This window comes from Gallus gallus, chromosome 1 (assembly GCF_016699485.2).
Source record: "Gallus gallus isolate bGalGal1 chromosome 1, bGalGal1.mat.broiler.GRCg7b, whole genome shotgun sequence".
Lineage (NCBI taxonomy): Eukaryota > Metazoa > Chordata > Aves > Galliformes > Phasianidae > Gallus > Gallus gallus.
Genome location: NC_052532.1, coordinates 65,374,642 through 65,396,355, shown reverse-complemented (window position 1 = coordinate 65,396,355; position 21,714 = coordinate 65,374,642). Strand labels below are relative to the sequence as shown.

The 21,714-nt window shown below is 39.7% G+C and overlaps 1 protein-coding gene across 4 annotated transcripts; it reads left to right on the top strand.

Moving 5' to 3' along the window:
• The first annotated feature begins 24 nt into the window (after nt 1-24).
• RECQL (RecQ like helicase) lies at nt 25-19,502 on the top strand. Of its 4 annotated transcripts, none has more exons than XM_015289986.4 (15): nt 25-166; nt 3,496-3,562; nt 5,626-5,823; nt 7,842-8,021; nt 9,482-9,588; nt 10,546-10,744; nt 11,506-11,672; nt 12,220-12,301; nt 14,069-14,217; nt 14,301-14,418; nt 16,015-16,153; nt 16,533-16,624; nt 17,800-18,019; nt 18,733-18,862; nt 19,011-19,502. In XM_015289986.4, exons 2-15 carry the CDS (start codon nt 3,547-3,549, stop codon nt 19,197-19,199), a joined length of 1,986 nt encoding a protein of 661 aa, XP_015145472.1. In that variant the 5' UTR covers nt 25-166; nt 3,496-3,546; the 3' UTR covers nt 19,200-19,502. The 4 variants fall into 4 exon arrangements, with proteins under 4 accessions (XP_015145472.1, XP_015145461.1, NP_989724.2 ...); XM_015289975.4 differs by having other exon boundaries at nt 25-260; NM_204393.2 differs by having other exon boundaries at nt 25-250; nt 19,011-19,444.
• Nucleotides 19,503-21,714: the final 2,212 nt, after the last annotated feature.

Sequence of the window (21,714 nt, the reverse complement as noted above, 5' to 3'; positions counted from 1 at the left end):
GGGGGGCGGAGCTTGGTGGTCGGAGGGCAGGTGGGAGGGCGCGGCAGCCGCGGGGTGTGTGTAGCCGCGTGGGAGCAGGGGGTAGCGGGGCGCGGTTAGAGGTTGCAGGCGTCGTCGCCGCGGTTTCGTCACGGGCCTCGGGAGATGTGGGACTTGCTACACTGAGGTGGGCGCTGCCCGCGTCTCTGCGGAATGCTCTGCCCGCAGGTGGCGGACGCTGGGACGGCCGGTTTGCACGCTTTTCCCTGATGTGAGTTCAGGTATCTTTCTATTTATGTACTCGTTTTTCTCTCAGTGAGAGGTTATAGACGTACATGTTGGGGCTTTATTGCTGAGGGAGGGAGCTGTCTCTAAGAAGAGGCGTTATTGTGGGTTTTATTGCCTCAGTATATGCAAACACAGAATGCCTTGAGCTGGAGAGGCCGTTAAAGCTCACTCGGGTCCAACCCCCGTCACGAATAGGGCTGCCGCCCAGCAGCTCAGGCTGGCCAGGGCCCCATCCAATCTGGCCTGGAGCGCCTATAGGGATGGGGCACCCACAGCTTCTCTGGGCAGCCTGTGCCTCATTGCTCTCAGAGTAAAACATTTCCCCCTAACATCTAACCTAGATTTCCCCTTTTAGTTAAAAACCATTCTCCCTTGTCCTACCTCTATCAGATCGTGTAACAAGCCAATATCCCTCCTACTTATAAGCTCCCTTCAAGTACTGGAAGGCCACAGTAAAGTATCCCTGGAGCTTTCTCTTTTCTTAGCTAAACAAGCCTGGCTCCCTCAGCTTTTCTTCATAGGAGAGGTGCTCCAACTCTCTGATCAACTTCATGGCCTCCTCTGGCCTCGTTCCAGCAGCTCTGCATCTTTCCTGTGCTGAGGGCCCTGAGCCTCGATGCAGTACTCCATATGAGCACTCGTGAGGGCAGAGTGCAGGAGAACAGTTATAGAATCTTAGAATATCTGAGGTGGAAGGGACCCGTAAGGTTCATTGACTCAAACTCAATTGATCCAACATGGTGGATCCAAAGCCCAAACACAGACTTGTGCTTTTTCTGTCAGTGTTTGCATATACCAGGTGTGAATTAAATTTATTTATTATTTAAAGAAGAGCTGTGGGGGAAGATGAATGAGTTCTGGAACAAGTGGTTTATTCTTTTCCCCTCTATAACAAGAAACTGGACGAGGGCACAACAAAAATGCCGTTGCTGTGCTCAAGCCCTACATTCACTGCAGCTGCACACTGGGTGGGAAAGTTTTCTTCCCATTCTTTATTATAATAGTTAATAATATTGTTATTAATAATATCATGTTATAAGATATTATTATCTTTTAGAGCAGATGTGTAACTTCTGTGGGGCAAGATAAGGAGATCCCTTTACAGAAATCATCTGGGTACTTATATGTGCATGCATGAGAAAATACATGCATGTGCTTGCTTGATTCTTATTGAATCTGTGAGTACAAAGGTGAGAAAAGAAAGGGGAGAAGGGGCAGAGCCTCACAGTGGAGCACTGCAGGTTTTGGGGGCTGCAGCCCCGGCACCATCCTTGACCCTGGTGGATACACATTGTGTGGGTGGGAGGATTGGAGCTCTCTCCTGTTCTTATTTCCATTCCTAGCTCCAACATGACCCCATCTCCACTTCCATCACTACCCATACCCTATAGCCGTGCACAGCCCCATGCTCATCCCCCAGCCTCATGGGGCTCATGTAGAGCCTCATCCCATGCACAGCCCCATGTTGTGCACAGTGCCATTCCCAACAGAAGCTCTACTCCATCCCTGTTCCGTGCACAGTCCAGTGTTCAAACGATCCCCTCTCTTGCTCTTCTGGCCACCCCTCTTGATGCAGCCCAGGGTAACTGTAAGGATGCTTTCCTTGACCACATCCTATTAGCATTGCTCTTTTTAAAGTTGGACTGAGGAGCTTTTATTTGAGGCTGCATAGAAGGTGAGGTAGGAAAGCTGCCAGTGATGGGACACTGTTTTAAATCTGCAGGACCACAAGTGACACACATCACTAAGGTGCCTTGGGCGTGGCTTAGCAGCCTTTCTCCTCTCCAGAGGGCCATTTAAGAAAGGATGTAATGGGATAATTGTAGTAATTTTACTATTTTTTAGAGTAGGGTACAACTGCCTACAGGGTAGAATGCTTCCACTTGTGTTTTGTCTACTTATGGCTTATGAGATATGATTTTGTGTTTATTCATTGTCTTAAGAGCTGCGTATTTGAGAGTCAAATGGATTCTTTGCTGGCAGTGTTGGTACAGAATCAATTATAAGATATACTGAATGCTTTAGGGGCGGGATCTGAACTAAAGACTTACAGAGCTTTAGGAGCACAGGGGGTTACTTTCCTAGGTTGCTTTCATTCACTTCTCACTCTTTCAATAAGAAAATGTTTTATGTTTAATGAGCTATGAGCATAGTGATGTTTGTGATGATTGCACTTCTTTTTGGAGAATAGAAGTATATTACATTTACGGTGTGTCAGTTCCATAGCTACTGATTTTCTTCATGTCCCTATTTGCTCTGTGCTTGGAAGAAGCTAACATTTCCAAATACTTTTGTGCAAGTGGCAGGTGATGGAGAGAGGACTGTATGACTTGGATTTTGTAGGAGATGTGGACATGCTGCTTAGTTATACTGCCAACTCTCTGAAGTGTGAACCTTCAACTTCTTTTAAAATACATCATCTGACAACAAATTCAGTCCTTTATTTGTTGTTTTTTTTAATACATTTTGTCCTATTTGTAGGAACAGGGTAAAGTATCTCTTGCTTTAGGATTAGCTTTAGTGAAGGTCCTCTGAATTCTATTTCAGCTTCCCTCTGATTTGACTTCCACATATATAATAAATCATTGAGAATTGCCCAAGGTTTAGAGAATATGAAGTTTCTTTATTTTTATATTACTAGCATATACTACAACAAAGGGTATCATTCAAAAGTTAAGCCAGCAATTAGAATTCTAAGTTTGTCTCATTGATGATCTCATCTCCCTCCTCTGAACCTAATTGTCTTTCTACTTCCTCCTGGATGATCCTCTAGGTGTTACAGTGGGTATTTTTCTAATGGATGCACTGTAATTTGTTCTGATTTTTCTGTTAAGTAGTCTTCGAACAGAACTGAGAAAAAGATGGTTCTAATGTGGGTAAATGACCTGTCTAAATTACACCGTGCATCTCATCCCAGATGAGAAAGACTTCTATAAAATTTAAGTTGGTCAAAAATCTCTTGATTCCGTTTGGAAGATCTTTATAGCTTAAGGCTCTGTGTAACCTTAAGAACTGTTTATAACTTCACATCTGTCCCATTAGCAGTAGGGGAAAAAAAATGTGTTGTCATGTAGTTGGGGATATCTATTATAGTTGGGTTAAATGAACCAGTGCTTAACCTGTTCTACTAGCACCTTATCCATTGACAAATTCCTTGCGGTGGGTATGTTCTAACTTTAGAAGGATTACTAATGAAACTTTTCTTGTTTGTTTTATTCTTTGTGACAGTTACTTGGTTAAGTAAATTCTCCTGAGGATAGCCCTCTGTATTCCCTAGAGATGACAGCTGTGGAAGGTAATCCAAAATTAGCATTCGGTGTGTTCATTTTGCTATCTTTTGGTTAACAGATACGATCACCTGATTTACTGATTGTTATTCATAGGAATCTGATGTATGAGAAAAGAGTATCAGGTCTATGTTGTTATACTTCAGATTTGAAGAAAAAGATGTTTACATAGAATAATAGAATGGTTTGGGTTGGAAGGGACCTTTCAAGATCACCTGGTCCAACCATCCTGCCATGTTTGTGGTTTTTATTTTGTTTGTTTGTCTGTTTTTACACTGCATAATGTTTTTGTTTCTTGGATTAAAAACTAAAATTGAAGTTGATTTGTCAAGGAAATTACTTGGCTTTCAGTGTATTAAAAATGTGCTTCATATTATAAGACACCTTCAGCTCATTCCTGCTGAATAACAGTGGGCTTTTTGAAAGACAAATATCCTCATTTTGTGCCATTTGCAAAGAGGATAGCTTTTTACACGTGAAACATTTTTCCACCTGTAAGAAATTTATCAAATCTGCTACGTTTGGACCAAATGTAGTAGTTTGGAGGAAAAAAAAATATGTTTTTTATGCTTTTCTAGCCTGGCTTGAAAATGTAGGTACATGATTGACACACTGTGTTATCACTTTCTCATCTTGGGGGGTTGAGTTCTAGAGCACAGCCCATAGAATCATAGAATTGCTCAGGTTGGATAAGACCTTAAAGATCACCAAGTCCAACCACAACCTAACCAAACTACCCCAATTCAAACAATCCTCTGCTAAATCATGTCCCTGAGCACCACATCCAAACGGTTTTTAAACACATCCAGGGATGGTGACTTAACAACCTCCCTGGGGAGCCTATTCCAGTGCTTAACAACCCTTTCTGTAAAGAAGTGTTTTCTAACGTCCAACCTAAACTTACCCTGGCACAACTTGAGGCCATTTCCCCTCATCCTGTCACCAGTGAGAAGAGACCAACCCCGCTCTCGCTGTAAGCACCTTTCCGATATGGGAAGAGAGCAATAAGGTCTCCCCTCAGCCTCCTTTTCCCCAGACTAAACAGCCCCAGTTCCTTCAGCCTCTCCTCGTAGGGCATATTCTCCAAGACCTTTACAAGCCTTGTTGCCCTTCTTTGGACCTGCTCCAGCACCTCAATGTCCTTTCTGTACTGAGGTGCCCACAACTGAATACAGCACTCAAGGTGAGGCCTCACCAGTGCCGAGTACAGGGGCAGGATTACTTCCCTAGTCCTGCTCACAACACCATTCCTGATACAAGCCATAATTCACATAGATGCACATAAGGATGTGTAGATGCAAATTCCTGCCAAAGTTTCACTTAGAATCTAAGTCAGACATTTGGGGAGTGTTTGTTTCAGCTCTTTTAGATCTGAAGATTGGCTTGTGTTCACAAAAAGCTTTTGTCCTCCATGTTCAAACCTTGACATTTAGCAAATGCTCTGGATCTGCACAAAAGAGGAGATGTGAGTGCATGAAACATAGCTTCCCGCTAATGTCTCTATTTCCATCTTCAGAAGACTTTTGCTTGCTGAGGTTAAAGTTGCTTCTTACATGTAAATGCAGTCTACTAAAAATGTTTTAACATTGAGCTCACATTGCAACTGGCTGGAATACTCCTTTTGCGTTCATTGTAACTCTTTCAGCTTTAATATCAGGCAGATGCAATTTGCTTTTCATTTTCCAACCTACATCTGCAGAAAAGAAAACAATGGCAAGTATTTCTCTAGAGAGACTCCACTGCTGAGAAACGAGATTGTGATGTACTCTTTCTCTATTAATCAGTGTAGTCAATGCCAGCGTTGTATATCTCATACACTGTATCAGAGATGACAGTGTAGAGTACATTACTGCTTTCATACAGCCTACTAATATGTGAAATACCTCGTTAGGCATTGCAAAGTATTTTTACATGGTATGTACAAAAATTAAAGTGTTGTAATCTTACTTGTGGGTTTAGCACGCTGTCTTTTTCCCTTGATGCTTTTGGTTTGTGTTTAATTTTGATTGTTCTCAATCAACGTGTGAAATATGTTATTCATATTAATATTTTGCCTTGTTTTTGTCATCAGTGCTAGAGGAGGAACTGCTTTCCATTGAAAATGAGCTACAGGCAGTGGAGATGCAGATTCAGGAGCTGCTGGATAAACAGCAAGAACTCATTCAAAAGAAGACAACATTAAAAAAGCTGATAAAGCAGTCCTCAGGAGAGTCAGCAGCAGGGGGAAGTAAAGAGACCGAAACTTCAGTTGAAGCATGGAACAGAACAGGTTTGCAAATATTCTAACATAGAAGCAACATAATTTAATGGGGGTAAAATGTGTTTATACATAATTCTGTTTGCATATTGATGTTTTTCCATTCTGTTTTGTTCAGCTGGGTGGCCTACCGTCTTACACAGGATAATGTTGTGCTTACCTTACTGGGTGCTTAATACTAATCTGAGTTCTTCTAGGCTGAGTTCTACTCTAGAAGAATGGCCTTTTATAATGAGTGACCTGGTTTCAGCTGGGGCAGAGTTGTTTTTTGTGTTTTCTCCTGTCTGGTAGGATGCTACGTTTTGTCTTTGGAAGAAAAACAGTGTTGATAACTCACCAATGTTTTAGTTGTTGCTGAGCAGTGCTATAAGCAGCCAAGGGGGTTTCAACTTCTTATATCATCCTGCTAGGGAAGGGGGCTAAAGCTGCACAAGGAGGTGGGAAGGGACACAATCAGGACAGCTGACCAAAGGGATATTCCATACTACATGTGAGGAAATTATAAAACTGAGGGGAGTTGGCTGGGGTGGGGGCTGCTGCTGTTCAGGGACTGGCTGCACATCAGTCGGCAGATGGTGAGCAGTTGTGACCACTTCTTCTGGAAATATGTATTACATTATAATCATTTCTATTATAATTCTCCTTTTCTTCTTAGTAAATAGTTTCTGTCTCAACCCACAAGTTCTGCTTTGCTATTTTTCATAATCCTCTCCCCCATCCTACTGCGAGAAGGAAGTGAGTGAGCAGCTGTGTGGTGCTGAGCTGTCTGTTGGGTTAAACCACAGCTACTACTTTTATTCTTTCCTTGATGCAAAGTCACAGCTTAACTGTATTTGCAGTAATAATCCAAGAGTGAATCTGGATACATTGCAGTAATTATTTTTAGATGAAAAATAAACGGGAAATAATTACTCTGAATGTTTTCAGGATTTATTGATAAGAATCTTGCGTTAAAGTTACTTCTTACTGTGTCTGCTTCTTCTTGCCTGAATGGGTAGGACACTGATGGTTTCTAGTGTGGGTTATGTAGGGCCACTATCTTGCCTAATGATGCAAATCAGGTAGATGCTGACTTCAAAAAATATTGTAGAAAACATCAGTACTGCAGACTTAGTTCAAGTTACAAACGTCCCATGGTGGTGTGAGGGCTGCTGTTCTTTTGGAAGTGCTGTTTTTCAAGTAAACATTAATTGAAGTCCTGGATAGCTGGTTGGTTTGGACCATGTTATGACCAGCAAATTCAATTAGATCTTTTTGTTATTATTTTCCTCCTCCACCTTCACTTTTATTACTGATGCTGTATGATTTCAGAGCAGTTCTATTGAACAAAATGATATATTTTGGGTGTCTTTTCTCCTGTGCTTTAAAACTTAACATTTTTTTCTATCAGGTGCTGCGTTTGTATGGACTGAATAAGAAGTATAGCTAAATTTGTTTTCAGTATAGAACCCACTGAAATCAATGGGAGGCTTTTCTTGTTCTCTCAGAGCCTAGGAACTTTTCTATGATCTCTGTAAACTAGGAAGCAATGCCACCTCATGTCCCAGGGCTTATTATCTCTAGAACATATGGAAAATGATAAACCTGCCTTCATTATCTTACTTGCAATGACTACATTTGTATGAAGGAGGCATTTGGGCAACCATGTAGTAAGGCTGTTGTAGGACTCCATGTCTGCTTTTATTTGTTTTCAGGATGCGCTTCTTGTCTCCATTTAATTTTGGACTAATCACTTGACTTAATCGTTAGCACTTTAAAGTGCTTCATCTGTTTGTGAGTTTTTAGCATTAGTATGTAACTGAAATCCTTTAGTCTGGACATGGATTGTGTTTGCATTTACACAGGGTTTTCAAAGGTACAGCTGCTAGAAATTAGATTATACAGACTTGGTTTTTGTGCCCTTATTGAATCTTCAAAAACTCTTGCATCTAAAAGTGTGTCAGTTTCTACTCCAGATACTGTATATGTAAGTTACCCTTTTTTATATGTTAAGAAAATGGGTAAAAATGCATTTTTTTAATCCTTTACAGATTTTCCATGGTATGAGAAGATAAAAACTGCACTGCAAAACAAGTTTAAACTCCCGAAGTTTAGATCCTTGCAACTTGAAACAGTAAATGCTACAATGGCAGGAAAGGATATATTTCTTGTCATGCCCACAGGTGGTGGAAAGAGCCTTTGTTATCAATTACCAGCTGTCTGTTCTGATGGTATGTACGAGGAGGGGGGACCACATATAAACAACTGAATTTAGCTTCCCCCTTATGAAGTTCTTTGGAGAATGCATGTTGCATTGGTGTCTAATCATAGAATCATTAATGTTGGAAAAGACTGCTGTATGGGAATTGTTGAATCATGGCCTGAACCTCTCATTGATCACCTGAGGCAAAAAATGAATCAGCCATGGGAGCACAGGTGAAGGCCATTCACCTGTGTGACTGGAAGGGGTGGAGCCTGGCTCCACCTCTCCTAGACCCCGTTTAAGGGCTGACTGCCACTGAGGAAGGATCTCTTTCTGGAGATCACTCCCTTTGGAGGTTTTTCTGTGACAACATGGGTGAGTGTTTCACTTGTTTTTGATTATCTCTTTCTACTGTGGTAATCCTTCTGGTTACATGACCTATAAAATACTAGCCTAACCACACCACTCTGCTAACTGTATGTTCATTGTAGAACTGCAGAGATCATCTAGTCCAGCCATCAGCCCATTGCCACCATGCCCTCTAACCATGTCCCTCAGTGCCACATCAACACGGTTCTTGAACACCTCCAGGGATGGTGGCTCCACCACCTCCCTGGGCAGCCTCTTCCAATGCATCACTGCTCTTCCTGAGAAGAATTTTTTTCCTAATATCCAACCTGAACCTCTCCTATTATCACAATAAGCAAGAGAAAAAAGAGCAATGATATGAGAGACTTGCTAGAAATATTTGTGTAGTTCTTTTCTTTCCTTTTTTTTTTTTAAGGAGCAATAGCAGCCTTAAAACAGATGAGCCTTTTAGATGTGAGTTAAATCATTTACATACATTCCTGTCATTACTTCACATTTTTAAATACTGGAAGAAGTTTTTTGATGTTTGTCACTATAGTTTTTTCTTTACCTTTAAATTTAATATACACATTATAAATTATTCCAATATTGATAACTGTTATTTTTCTGTATTTTAGCCCCAGATTATTTGAGAGAGACTTTGTGCATTTGTAAATAAATAATAATAATAAAAAAATTAAAAGAAAACAAGTATCCAGCTGTAGTTTTTTAACTTCTGGAAAAAGTAACCCATCTGATTGCATGGAAGTTTCCTTATTTACAAAGAGCAAACTTATCAGTACGTAGCGTAGCTTAGTTATGTGTCGCCTCATAACACAGCTGTGAATCTAACTTGCTTTGTTTTGTATATCAGTCCTTATACTCTGCTTCTTGGAGCTCAGTTCTAGATTTTAAGAGGAGGTGCATGTCACAGTCAGTTGACCAAATGTGTCCTTATGTGACCTTGCACTCATCAGCTATCTAGGAGAGGAATCAGCTAGTAAGTATATAAAGTTTAAGCTCCTATCAGGCAGTTCTAACAGAACAGGATTGATACATTATTTTTTAAAAAATAAAGTATTGGAAGTGACAGCGTGCAAACCTAATGGCTCAGATGTCACAGATAATTTATTGTTACAGGTTTTACACTTGTGATATGCCCTTTGATATCACTTATGGAAGATCAGCTCATGGTTTTGGACCAGCTTGGCATTTCTGCAACTTTATTAAATGCTTCAAGCAGTAAGGTATGTTTATCCATTAAGATTATGTGTCTAAGCTTGCATCTCACCTCTGTTTATGTTATTTATGAACATTGAATGGCACAGTTCTAGCAGCTGATGCTAGCAACACAATCTTGCCAGCTGTGTGCTGTGGTATGGGTAACATGAATGAATGTACGGCATTCTTGTTTTAATAACAAGCACGCGTTTAAACCAACAGCTTTCATGGGATAGGTAGGTTACATGGGGCTATTTAAAGGACATAAAGTACCTTTGGCTGGTGTTTTTTCTGTGTTCACTGCATTTCTAGACTTGAAAGAAGATCGGAGGAGGTGACTTTGTCCACTAGTGACTTCTTGAGCAGAGCAGGCTTTTACATGCAGTATTTTGTCTTCCTTTGGGATGGTAAATGTTTAACACCAAAGCCAAGAAGTATTTTATTTCACAGTCTGTTATTAGTCTATTACTTTTTATAGTGTTTTTTTTCCTGAGTACCAGGAGGCCATGGGCATTAAATTGCACATGACAATGGATTTGATAGCTTTAGTGGCCTGATGCTACTTGCCAGACTTGCAGCCAGCTTCCAGGTAGAGCATATTGAAATTTCAGTAATACACGTTACAGCTGGGAGTACTTGTGTATAAGTAATTATTTCATACTTGTAGTATCACAGGCTTGCTTGATACGTTATGCTTTAATGGGAAAATAGTGACAACAGATGCTGAAGCACAAACGAAAATTGAATAGTTTTGTTTTTCAGACTTATGTGAAAGATTCTCCAGGTATTAAAATTAGTGTTTTATATATAGTGGTCTTTTGCAAAGACTTGCAGTAGTGGTAAATACTACGTAACAGTTTACCTCTCTCTGTTGGTTACCTCCTATGAATTGTCAATAACCTCTTAAGCATCTTAGCAGTAAAGCAACTTCAGTGCGTTGTCACCGTTTCCTCACGCCTGATTTCTCCTTTTGTTTTGAACAGGAACACGTGAAGTGGGTTCATGCCCAGATGCTAGACAGAAACTCACAACTGAAGCTCCTTTATGTGACCCCGGAGAAGATTGCGAAAAGCAAAATGTTCATGTCAAAGCTAGAGAAAGCTTACCAAGCAGGATGTCTTGCTCGCATTGCTGTAGATGAGGTCCACTGTTGCAGTCAGTGGGGCCATGACTTCAGGCCAGGTATGCTCTTTAGAAATCCAATTTGCAGGGTTATTCAGGCATCAATAAATATTAAGTTAGGCCTGAAATAAAGTTAAGTGCTTTCTTCATATGTTAAGTAAATAATTCCGTACTTAGGTATGACAAGAATGCATGCTAGCTCAAGAACTTCTGGTCATAAATGATGCTCTCCTTGTCCAGTAGCTAGATTCATGCAAGATGGAGCTATTCCACTGTCCTTTGTCTCTGCTGTTGAGACTGTTTTTGGATATCATCTTTAATAAAGCCCATACAGTCATCTTTAATCTTCTGCTGCAGGAAAAACGTGCAATTTTGTATATCAGTCTTTAGCACTCTAGGTGAGGTAAAGAATCTTGTTCTGGGATGCAAAGTATCATAATCTGTTAAGATAGTTAGGTGATGATAATGCTTTTGGAATTGATAAAATACGTTTTAATTGCTCATAAAACAGTTTGAAGTGAAAGTCCTTGATTTTCATGAAAGAAGTTGCTTCAGATTGTTTCAGATTTTATTGTAGAAAACTAACCCAGTGTTTCTTTGCTGTTGAAAGAATGTGACTGTAAAGTCAACCTTTAAGAATCTTTCCTTAATATACACTGTTTTATTTATCCAAATTCCACATTACTTGTTTATTAGCGAAGCTATGTTTACAAAAACAAAACAAAAAACCCAACCAATGGGTTTTAAAAACACCTGCAAAGTAATTGTATGTTGTTTGATGCAATGTACCAATATTTTTATATTCTTATATTCTTGCTCAGACTACAAATCCCTTGGTATCTTGAAAAGACAGTTTCCCTGTGCTCCCTTGATTGGATTAACTGCAACTGCTACAAATCATGTTCTAAAGGATGCTCAGAATATTTTACATATTCAGAAATGCATTACCTTTACTGCATCTTTCAACCGGCCTAATCTTTACTATGAGGTATGTCTTAGTAACTGTTTAACTGCATCACAGCCATATTATCTTCTATAAGTTCCAGCTGGTGAATTTCAGGCTGGGTTGTCAGTTACACGTGTTAATAATAGCTAGCCTGCAACTGAGTGGCAGTGCTCTTCAGTAGTGACTTCATCTGAAGCTACTGTCACTTGCTTAGGAACATGGGCTGCCCTGATCTTTCTGAGCAAGGCTTAGCAGGTAGTACTGTATACAGGGGAGGGGTAGACAAGCAGGCTCAGGCTGCTGCAGTCTGTTGGGAAATGTCATATCATTACAAAAAGGTGTAAATTAGTGTGTTGTACTGTAATGTATGACTGTAACTTACTGTTCTTCATGAGATCTTAGTTTTCCCTTTCATCCTGTGAGCTTTTCAGATGTAATCTGACTCTTAGCAATGAGAATGTAGTAATTTTGGTTAAATGACAGAACAGTTGTATTCACTGTACTTGGAGAAGTAGGATAAAAGCATTGTTTTAACAGATTGCTTGCCAACTTGAAGAACTCTCTGGCACACGTGTATTATGTTTTTGAGGTTCGGCATAAACCTTCAAATAATGAAGATTTCATTGAGGACATTGTTAAGCTCATTAATGGAAGATACAAGGGGCTCTCAGGTAAACAATATAAAGCTGCACATTTATAATTAGTGTTTAGCATTACGTGGATGGTTTCAAGTGATCCTGAAACCTACAGAGAAATTCCACTTTAGCCATACGTTAAGCACCCAATATATTAAGCACCCAAAAAGATATGAAATTTAGTAAGATCTGTACCTTGAATAATTACTCATTGCACTCAATACTGTTTAAATTTTCTTACAATTTATTTCTGTAATACTTCAGAAGATACAGTGTTGATGTATGTAGAACAGTGCTTAAGCAGGTAAGAATAATAGCAATTTTTAAGACTGTAAAAACAAGTCAGAAAAGAGGTTCTCTCTATGCTTTTAATTCATACATTTCCCATGTATTATCTGTTAAGATACTTATTAACATTTTAGCAGTTCTTTTTTTGTATTTGATCATAAGATTCATGTATTACTCAGTGCTCAGAGTGGATGGATGAATGGTGAATTGCACTTACGTGATGAAGACAGAACTCTAAAAGCTGGACTTTGTGCACTCAGTGAATTATGACGGCTGCTCCAAAAGTAATGCCTCCCATTTCATTATGTTGGCCCATGACACCTGAGGCATTGGTGGCATGGCAGCTGAAGTTGACCCTTCCCACCAATATCTTGTTACATTTTGTTGCCCTACAGCAGATGGCAGCAGAGGGGCAGTCTGGCAGAATGGTGTCTGACTTGGAAGTGTGTATAAAGCAAAAGTGTGGCACTGAATTCCTCTACCCGGAAAAAATGGCACCTGTTGACATTCGTCAATGCTTGCTGAGTGTTTATTGAGACCAAACAGTGGATGTGAGCACAGTGGAGGCAGTGGGTGGTGTGTTTCAGCAGTGGTGACAGTGACATGGGCAAGTCACGTTCTGAATGACCGTGCACATTTTTATGAGCGTGGCATCCAGGTTCTTGTTCAACACTGGAGAAAATGCACAGCTATTGGTGAGGACTATGTTGAAAAATAGTGTTTTGTATTTGAGAATTTGCTCTATCAAACAGTGTTATTGTGCTCTTTTGTATGTGTTGTAGTTTCCATGGAAATAAGTAGGAGGAATTACTTTTGGAGCAACCTACATATATACCACAAATCAAGACTACTATATTACAAGAGCAACAGATCCCAGTTTTCTGGAGCAGCAGTCTTTGCTTGTCCTTGATGTACAACTTTGCACCTGTGATGGGCAGTTCCTGTATACAGAACTGTACTAAGATGATTTAAAAACTGCATGAGTTTGTGTATAGTCTTAGATTTAGTCCGGACTGACAAGAAGTTAATTTATCTGAATTCTCAGGTGAGATGTCAGATGCCATAGGAGACTTAATGGGCCCCTTTAGTAAAGGACTATTTCACATAAGGACTAAAAGACATTGTCTTCCTCGATCATAATTACTGCCATGATTATGCAGATTGAAATACGTTTTTTCTCTTTAACCTATAAGCTAAAGCTGTAAGTTGAACTGTTTTTCTGTACAGTAGGAAAAAGCCCTAAAAGGTAGGCAAGCCACTTTTTTTCGATAACTTAAGCTTGATAGGAGAACTTCTGTATTGCTTTTGACTTATTCTGTCTTTTTCAGATTGATTATTTAAATTCCTCTTGTGGCTATCAATACTGCATACTGAATAGGCACAAATACTATTTGCTGATTAGTTATTTTTAAATTAATAAAACTTTCACAGTTTTTTCTTCCTAAGCATTGGGGATTGTAGGGTTTGTTTTTGTTTTAAAGACATTACAATAAAGCATCTTTTTCTTTTATGCAGGAATTGTTTACTGTTTTTCTCAGAAGGACTCTGAGCAAGTTACTGTGAGTTTGCAGAAACTGGGAATCAAGGCAGGAACTTACCATGCAAACATGGATGCTAAATATAAGACCAAAGTTCATAAAGGATGGGCAGCGAATCAAATTCAGGTTAAATAGATATTTTTCACAGATTTGTCTCATTAAAACAAATTGTAACTTGGTACCTTGATGGTTTCTTAATCTTATTTCAGGTTGTAGTGGCAACTGTTGCTTTTGGCATGGGAATTGATAAACCTGACGTGAGGTTTGTAATTCATCATTCAATGAGCAAGTCAATGGAGAATTACTACCAAGAGAGTGGACGTGCAGGTATTGTAGGAAACAGCATTTGCAAAGCATCTGTTAACATCTGTTTGGCTAATAAAATCATGCTTTCATTTCAGACCTACATGTGCAGTATCTTGTCTTTGAGCTGAGTTCCAAAGTATGAACGCCACTCTGCCCTCTATTAAGATGTTTCAAGGCAGATACAAACTACATTCATGGATCTCAGGCCTCTGTACTGCAGTGCAGCAAAAAGAACTGTCTACCCCTTTACTTAGAATTTTTTTGAGTTACTTTATTTTTCTGGCATCTCTGGCTTACCAGGACAACATGACATTGATCAGAGTTGTCACAGAAGGGTTTTTTTTCTTTGCAGAGCAACTAGGATGTGTAATGTGCTCAGATTCTCTAGATGATGTGTGATCTCTGTGCTGGCCATGGAAATAGAAGTATAACAGAGGGCCTGGGGCAATGAATTTTAAGGATTAATCGCTGTATAGCAGCATCAAATAGATGGAATAGCTTTAAAAAAGTGCTTTTTGGTTGGTTTGTTCCCTGTTATTAGCTTATGTTCTTTTTCAAAAACAGATTTGAGTGTATGTGGAAGAAAGTTGGTTTGTTTTTTTTTTGTGGGTTTTTTTTTCCTAAGGACCCAAAAATGCAGTTTGCTGAGATTTTTAACTCTCTCTATGCTAGAACGTGTCTGCTGGCCTAAAAGATAAGAGCCATCAAAGGTTGTGGGAGTTCGTATCTGCTTACACTAGAATCTGTTTCATTCTAGATAGCGTAGGAGGTAACATGAATTATATATATTGGTAAGTCAGGAGTCTTAGAGGTGCTAAGTAGTTGTTTCAGTCTTTATCAGCTTAGGGTGATTACAGCAGGTTTGCTATGTTTTCCTTTTACATTACTTAGATTAAATGAGACTTCTCTGAGGGGGATTTATTAAGTACTGCTACTCATTTGCCTGAACATATCACTCAGTTTATGAAAGTTTCCTTTTTCCTCCCAGTTGGCCACCCAAGTGAAGTAGTTCCTCTGTTTTTTTTATGTTAAACTCTTACCAAGTGTAGGTTCTTTAGGCCCTTTCTGCTCTCTGGATCTTGCAAACAGTAGGAGAGTACCCATCGCATCATCAGGAGGGGTGGCCAACAGAGAGAATCTGAGTTCAGCTGTAGAAGTCACAGTTGGTTTTAAATGGAAAATTTTGTTTAATCATAATTCTCAATTCATTATGAGTACCTAATAAGGTATTTGAAGGTCACAGTATCTTTTAAAGGAGTATGAATTAGGCTTCAGAATATATTTGAAGAGGATTTTCCAAGAGATATAGGGTGAGAAAATGGTCATTACATTCAATTTCTGTATCACATCAGTGTTGTATTTTAGTAGTTCAAGAGTCAGAATCTTCCTTCCATAGACTTTTTGGTTTGTTTGATTGTGTAGCTGTAAAAGACTGTTCTAAATCTACGTTGTTTCTGGCCTGTATCATGTTGTGTTCTACTGGCTGGTGTTGCACTTCATAGTTTGTTATGGTGGTGTACTCTATATGGGGCTACAAAAGCCAATGAAGGTGTGATTGGAATTTGTACCGGACTATGCTTAAAGTCTACATCTTTTGTTTGTTTTAATGTATTGCAGGTAGGGATGACCAAAAAGCTGACTGCATCTTGTATTATGGCTTTGGAGATATATTCAGAATCAGCTCAATGGTAGTGATGGAAAACGTGGGGCAAGAGAAGCTGTACGATATGGTATCTTACTGCCAGAATATGAACAAGTAAGTTACATTAGTTGCTTGGTTGCTTTGTTTCTAAATAGCATTCAGAGCAGCCTTTGTTGGGCTCAGTCTAAGAATGAGCTTATATTAAAAGATTTATTTCATTCTATTGGAATTGCAAATCATACTTATTCTCCTGCTTTAACCAAGCTGCTTACAGAGTAGTTTTTAGTATTACTGAAAGCTAATTATTTCTCTTAGTGTAACTGACAGAGAACACTGTGTTGCAGTATTTATCTTCTGATTTTCCCGAGACAATTCTTTATGCTTTGAGATAATAGCTTACCATGATCATTTCTTCTCACTTACTTTCATGATTTGTAACACTTGCATATAAATTTGTATGCTGTAGCCCCTCTTTGCTCTTCTGTTCTTTCAGGTGTCGCCGCGTGCTCATAGCCCGCCATTTTGATGAAGTATGGGAGTCTGCAAACTGCAACAGAATGTGTGATAACTGCTGTAGAGAGAACTGTAAGTAATTTGTTTTTACAAATAAAGACAGAACGTGGAAAAGGTTGGCTTAAAAAATAACCTAGTGTAGAGTGACTGCGAGCAACTTTTATAAAGCATGCTTGCTATATTGCTTGTTACCCGGTTGCAACTTCTGTTATGAAGATCAGTTTTCATTGACTTTCTGTTGCCAGCTAAGGAAAATTTAGCAGGATTCAGCTTTGTACAGTTTCTTGCCTGAGATATTTTTCAGTTCATGAGATATTTGGCAGTTCATTTGCTCCCAAAAGTAAATATGAGACGTAGGGGAGATCAGTTTGTGCCCTGTTTTAAGGGTTTTCTTGGGGGTGCGAAAGCTGCATTTCAGGGAGTTCTCTTGCTCCTTCCCTGTCAACCTGTTCATGCTTTGCCTCTGAGAAGGCACAGATTGCACTTTTACAACTTGTCTGATAAAATCTCGAGGGACTTCAGTACTGCACGCTCATGAGTCCTGCCTGTACCAGAACTGTGCATATGATAGTTGAGCACACTGAGCACACTAATTTAGGATTTCACTACGTCAGCCCTAATAGCACAGTGTGTGTTTGGAGTGTGCTTTTCCTTTGGAGGGAAGTTGGGTTTATAAGTGGGACCATGTGGCACAGGATGATGTAGTGATAAATACTTGAAAAATTTAATTATACAGTTAAATATATTTTTCTCTCTTATTTTGTAAGTGCCTTGAGACAAGAAAAACCTTGAGCATGTTCCTCAGTTCCTCTTTGCTCTCTCCTCTTTTTATAATAAACATTATAGGTGAGGAAAAGGAATCCAGTTGCAGAACAATATAACAGCTACTGTACAAGTATTATGCTTTGTAAATAAGTCTTTGAAATAATTTGTGTGGTTTGTAATGCAAACACCTAAAAATGTTTGCAGGATCAGAGTTTTAATAATGGACTAGAACTGTAAGTTTGACTAGGAAAAGTCCTCCATGGCCAAAGGAAAAGTTACAGATCAGTTTAAGTTACAGTTGAAAAACAAAGCACTGAAAGCATTGGCATTATATGGCACATGGATACATGTATTTATAGATATCTTTTTATATTGAAGTGTATATATATATATGTAATATGTGTGTGTATATATATGCACCTACTTTACACATGGAAACTAACTGTAAATGATTTGCATTTTAAATATTATTGATTTTGTAGCACTTGAGAAAAAGGATATCACAGGATACTACAGGGATCTAATCAAGATACTTGAGCAAGCAGACAACATGAGTGAGAAGCTCACTCCACTGAAGTTAATTGATGCTTGGTCTGGAAAAGGTTTATCAAAACTCAGGGTGGCTGAAGTTACTCCACCAAAGCTCCCTCGAGAGGAACTGGAGAGAATTATTGCCCATTTACTGCTGCAGCAGTATCTGAGGTATGCAGATCACTACTTTTATAACTAATAGCCATTTTTTGTTACTGTTATGTTGCTTCCATATAACATTAGAGGATATGTTGTCATCTCCTTCAGAATCATTTAATGTGTTTAAAACACAAATAGATTACTGTATTCCTAAGTTAAAACAGAAGTTAAAACACAGTCTCTCTCAATTTCAAAAAGCTGGAACCTTTAGATCTGCAGGAAACTCCATGTTGAAGTCTGCTATTTATAGCAAGTCTTATTTACATGTAATGGATGAGCAAAGTAAGTGGGGTTACCATGTAGAACTTAAGATAGAGGCTGAGTAATGTGGAGATACTCAGAAATATTTAGAAATATGCATGAAGTATGCATGAAGTATTTAATCTCATCACTTTGTTTTTGTATTCTTTTGTAGAGCTAGTTTTTATAGTCTGGAGAGGGTGAGCAGCTGAGTATATTTTCTCCTTATTTTCCTCCATTGATTCCAAAAGAGTGGGAGGGGTGTGTGTTTGTGTATGTAAAAAAGTCCACAAACTAAACTGTGTGAACCACTGCCCAGATTAACTCAAAGTTAAGTGACTATCTGCTTAGCTACATGAAGCAGAATCAAGCTGCTGCTTGGAACATCCATCAGAAGAATTACTATGTGTCCTATTTTTCCCCTGCATGCTCCATCCTGACTTGGTCTCCCATGTTCTCAAATGAAACCAATTTAATTTGTTCAGGGAAGACTTCAGCTTCACTGCATTTGCCACAATATCCTACCTGAAGATAGGACCAAAAGCAGGTCTGCTGAGAAACGAGGCACACATCATCACAATACAAGGGACAACAAACAAGAAAAGCATTCACAGGGTATTTATATCTGTTCTTTACATAGAGCTTATTTTAAGAGGTTGGCATCTGCTTAAGTTACTTTAAATAGCTATCATCTCTTTTGCATGAGAACACTAGAGAAGAAGAAAACTGTTAGAATTCTAATAGAATTGTTTATGACTTACAGAACAAACCATCTGAATCTTCAAACTCAGAAGGAAGTACTGAAAATGCTCAGACTGTTTCAAAACCTACCCCGGATTCAGCAGTGAAGAAGTCACAAGACCGTAAGCGGCATAACTGTGGCACTAACTTCAAAGCAAAGAAGCCTAAGCTTCAGGCAGGTGGAGATGACCAACCTGTTGTTCTTGACTGAGTGACACAAACTGCACTTAGGATCTCATCACGTTTACCTCTCCGTGGACAGTCCAGCGTGTAAGCTCAGTTTGCATTTTAGTAATGGACTTTTGTATGTTTTTTTAAATAATTTAAGTTTAAAAAAAGGGAAACAAGTATCTAAAATCCTCCCATCTAGCAAAAAATCTTCTGGTCAAGAGAAAAATGCTTGATATCAAAATAATTGGTGTGTATCTTACAATACAGCAACAGCTATAATCTGTACATATTTATCATGTTGCCTCTAACTCTTTAGTAAAGGTAGCTTGTAGTAACTGCCATACTAAGTGCTGCAGAATCACACATGTTCGAAGACTCCCAGGTTGTCCAATGCAACCTCACAGCTCAAGTTTGGTTCTCTAAGCCCAGAGCACACTGTTCTATGTTCCACCAAATTTAATTTCACCCCAAGGATGGAGAAATCACAGCCCTTCTCAGCATCTGTTCTGGTGTTTTACCAGCTCACAACAAAAGGAGATTTCCTAAAGCTTTTTACAACTTGTCTCTTGCCTCATGTCCCACCTCTTACTGTGCTCAAGCTGGGCCTCATTGCTGCTGTGCTCTACCATGAGGTAGACCAACTACCATGACCAACAGCAATATGACAACTCTCCCACCCTGTCCAGCCTTTTCTCTCCTTAATGTAATAAATCCAATGATTTCCAAGCTAATAGAAAGCTTAGAAGCATTTTGCCGGACTCAGTATAGTGCATGTATCAGCTTCTTTTATGAGTACTCCATCTGAGGTCTCACCAGTGCAGAGGGGCAGGATCACTTCCCTCACCCTGCAGGCCATGAATTCTGTGCTGCAGCCCAGGTGATACAGTTGGCTTCCTGGGCTGTGAGGGCACTTTGCTGCTTGAGTTTCTCAGAACAGCATCCCATCCTTCAGGCATGTCACCTGCACCCCCCCACAGCTTGGTGCCATCCACAGACTTGCTGAGGGTGCACTAAATGCCCCTGTTCATACCATTGATAAGATGTTAAACCAAGAACCAGCCTCAGTACAGACATCCCTGAAGGACACCACTTACCACCCATCTCCATCTGGATGTTGAGCCACTGACCACCACTCTCTAGGTACAATCTCATAACCAAACAGTCCTATCAAATTCTTTTCAATTTAGAGAGAAGGATGTTTTGGAGGACCTTGTCAGAGGTCTTACTCCAGTCCAGACAGATGACACCAGTGGCTCTTGCCTTGTCTGCTGACTCAGTTATGCCACCAGAAAGGCAGGAACCATGCTGGTTATCCTATATCACCTCTCTCCATCTCCTCCCTGTGCCCTAGCACAGCTTCCAGGAGGCTCTACTCTGATCTTCCCTAGCATCGAGGTGAAGCTAACAGGGTGGTATTTCCCTGGGCCATCCTTTTTCCCTTCTTGAAAATGGGTGTAACACTGCCTTTTTTCAGTCACCTGAAGGACTTCAGCTGCAGGTAAATAAGTAAATGCTATACTCCCACCAGCTTGTAAACCTTGGCTCTCCAGCTTTTTTCAAGTGAAGTTGAGTCCTTTCCTTGACCAAGGGGTTCTGGATTTCCCCCTTCTCCTAAACTAGGAATGTAAATGTACACTGATCTACTGTACATAGGGTGCTCCAAAAGTCATGCCTACTGTTTATTTTCAGGGAAATCATGACAGATACAAACAGCACATTAACAGTGTTTGATAGAGCAAATTCTCAGCTACAGACCACTATTTTTCAACATAGTTCCCACAGTTAGCTATTCATTTTCTCCAGCAATGAACAAGAACCTGGATGCCATGCTCATACAAATTGCACCAGCCCCATGGCCTGCTGTTGCCATTGCTGAAACACACCACCCACTGCCTCCCTGCACTCACAGTCACTGTTTGGTCTCTGCAAACATTCAGCAAGCATCAATGGATGTCAACAGATACCTTCCCCCCCCCCATGGCAGAATTCAGTGACACACCTTGTCTTCACATGCACTTCCATGTCAAATGCTTCTGTCTGCTGCCATCTGTTGCACTGAAACAAAATGCAACAAAATATGGGGGGGAGGGGGGGGGGGAAGGTTCAACTTTTACTGCCGTACCACCAGGAAGCTTTACTTTGACTTGCTAATACCAGGATTACAAATTGCTGCTGAATAAATTCAATAACCAGGATATTGCTTTGATCAGCTCCTTTGAAACTGAACTCAACCTAGAGCCACGTGACCATTCTCCTCTTACATGTATTGAAGGGAACCTACAGCAGCTGTACAGGTACATTGTTACCACCAGCAGTATCTAGTTTGAAAACAACATTCAGCTTAACTTCTTATTTAGAGCTGTTTCCTTATAAAGCTGGTCATAATGTTTACAAACACTATCCTTAAACTGTTATCAGCAAAAGCTTTGCCACCTTCTTAGTAAAAATAGCTGGAAATAAAGACACACAACTTCCTAACAAATGATTTAAATCTATTTCACCAAAGCCTTATGGAGGAGCTGCTGTTCAACACATAACGTTCTTGCTATACTAAT

Excerpts from the sequence above, each read along its gene's own strand:
- RECQL (XM_015289986.4), top strand. Across the intron at positions 5,824-7,841 it reads TGAAGCATGGAACAGAACAG|ATTTTCCATGGTATGAGAAG; the intron begins GTTTGCAAATAT and ends AATCCTTTACAG. Across the intron at positions 10,745-11,505 it reads GGGCCATGACTTCAGGCCAG|ACTACAAATCCCTTGGTATC; the intron begins GTATGCTCTTTA and ends ATTCTTGCTCAG.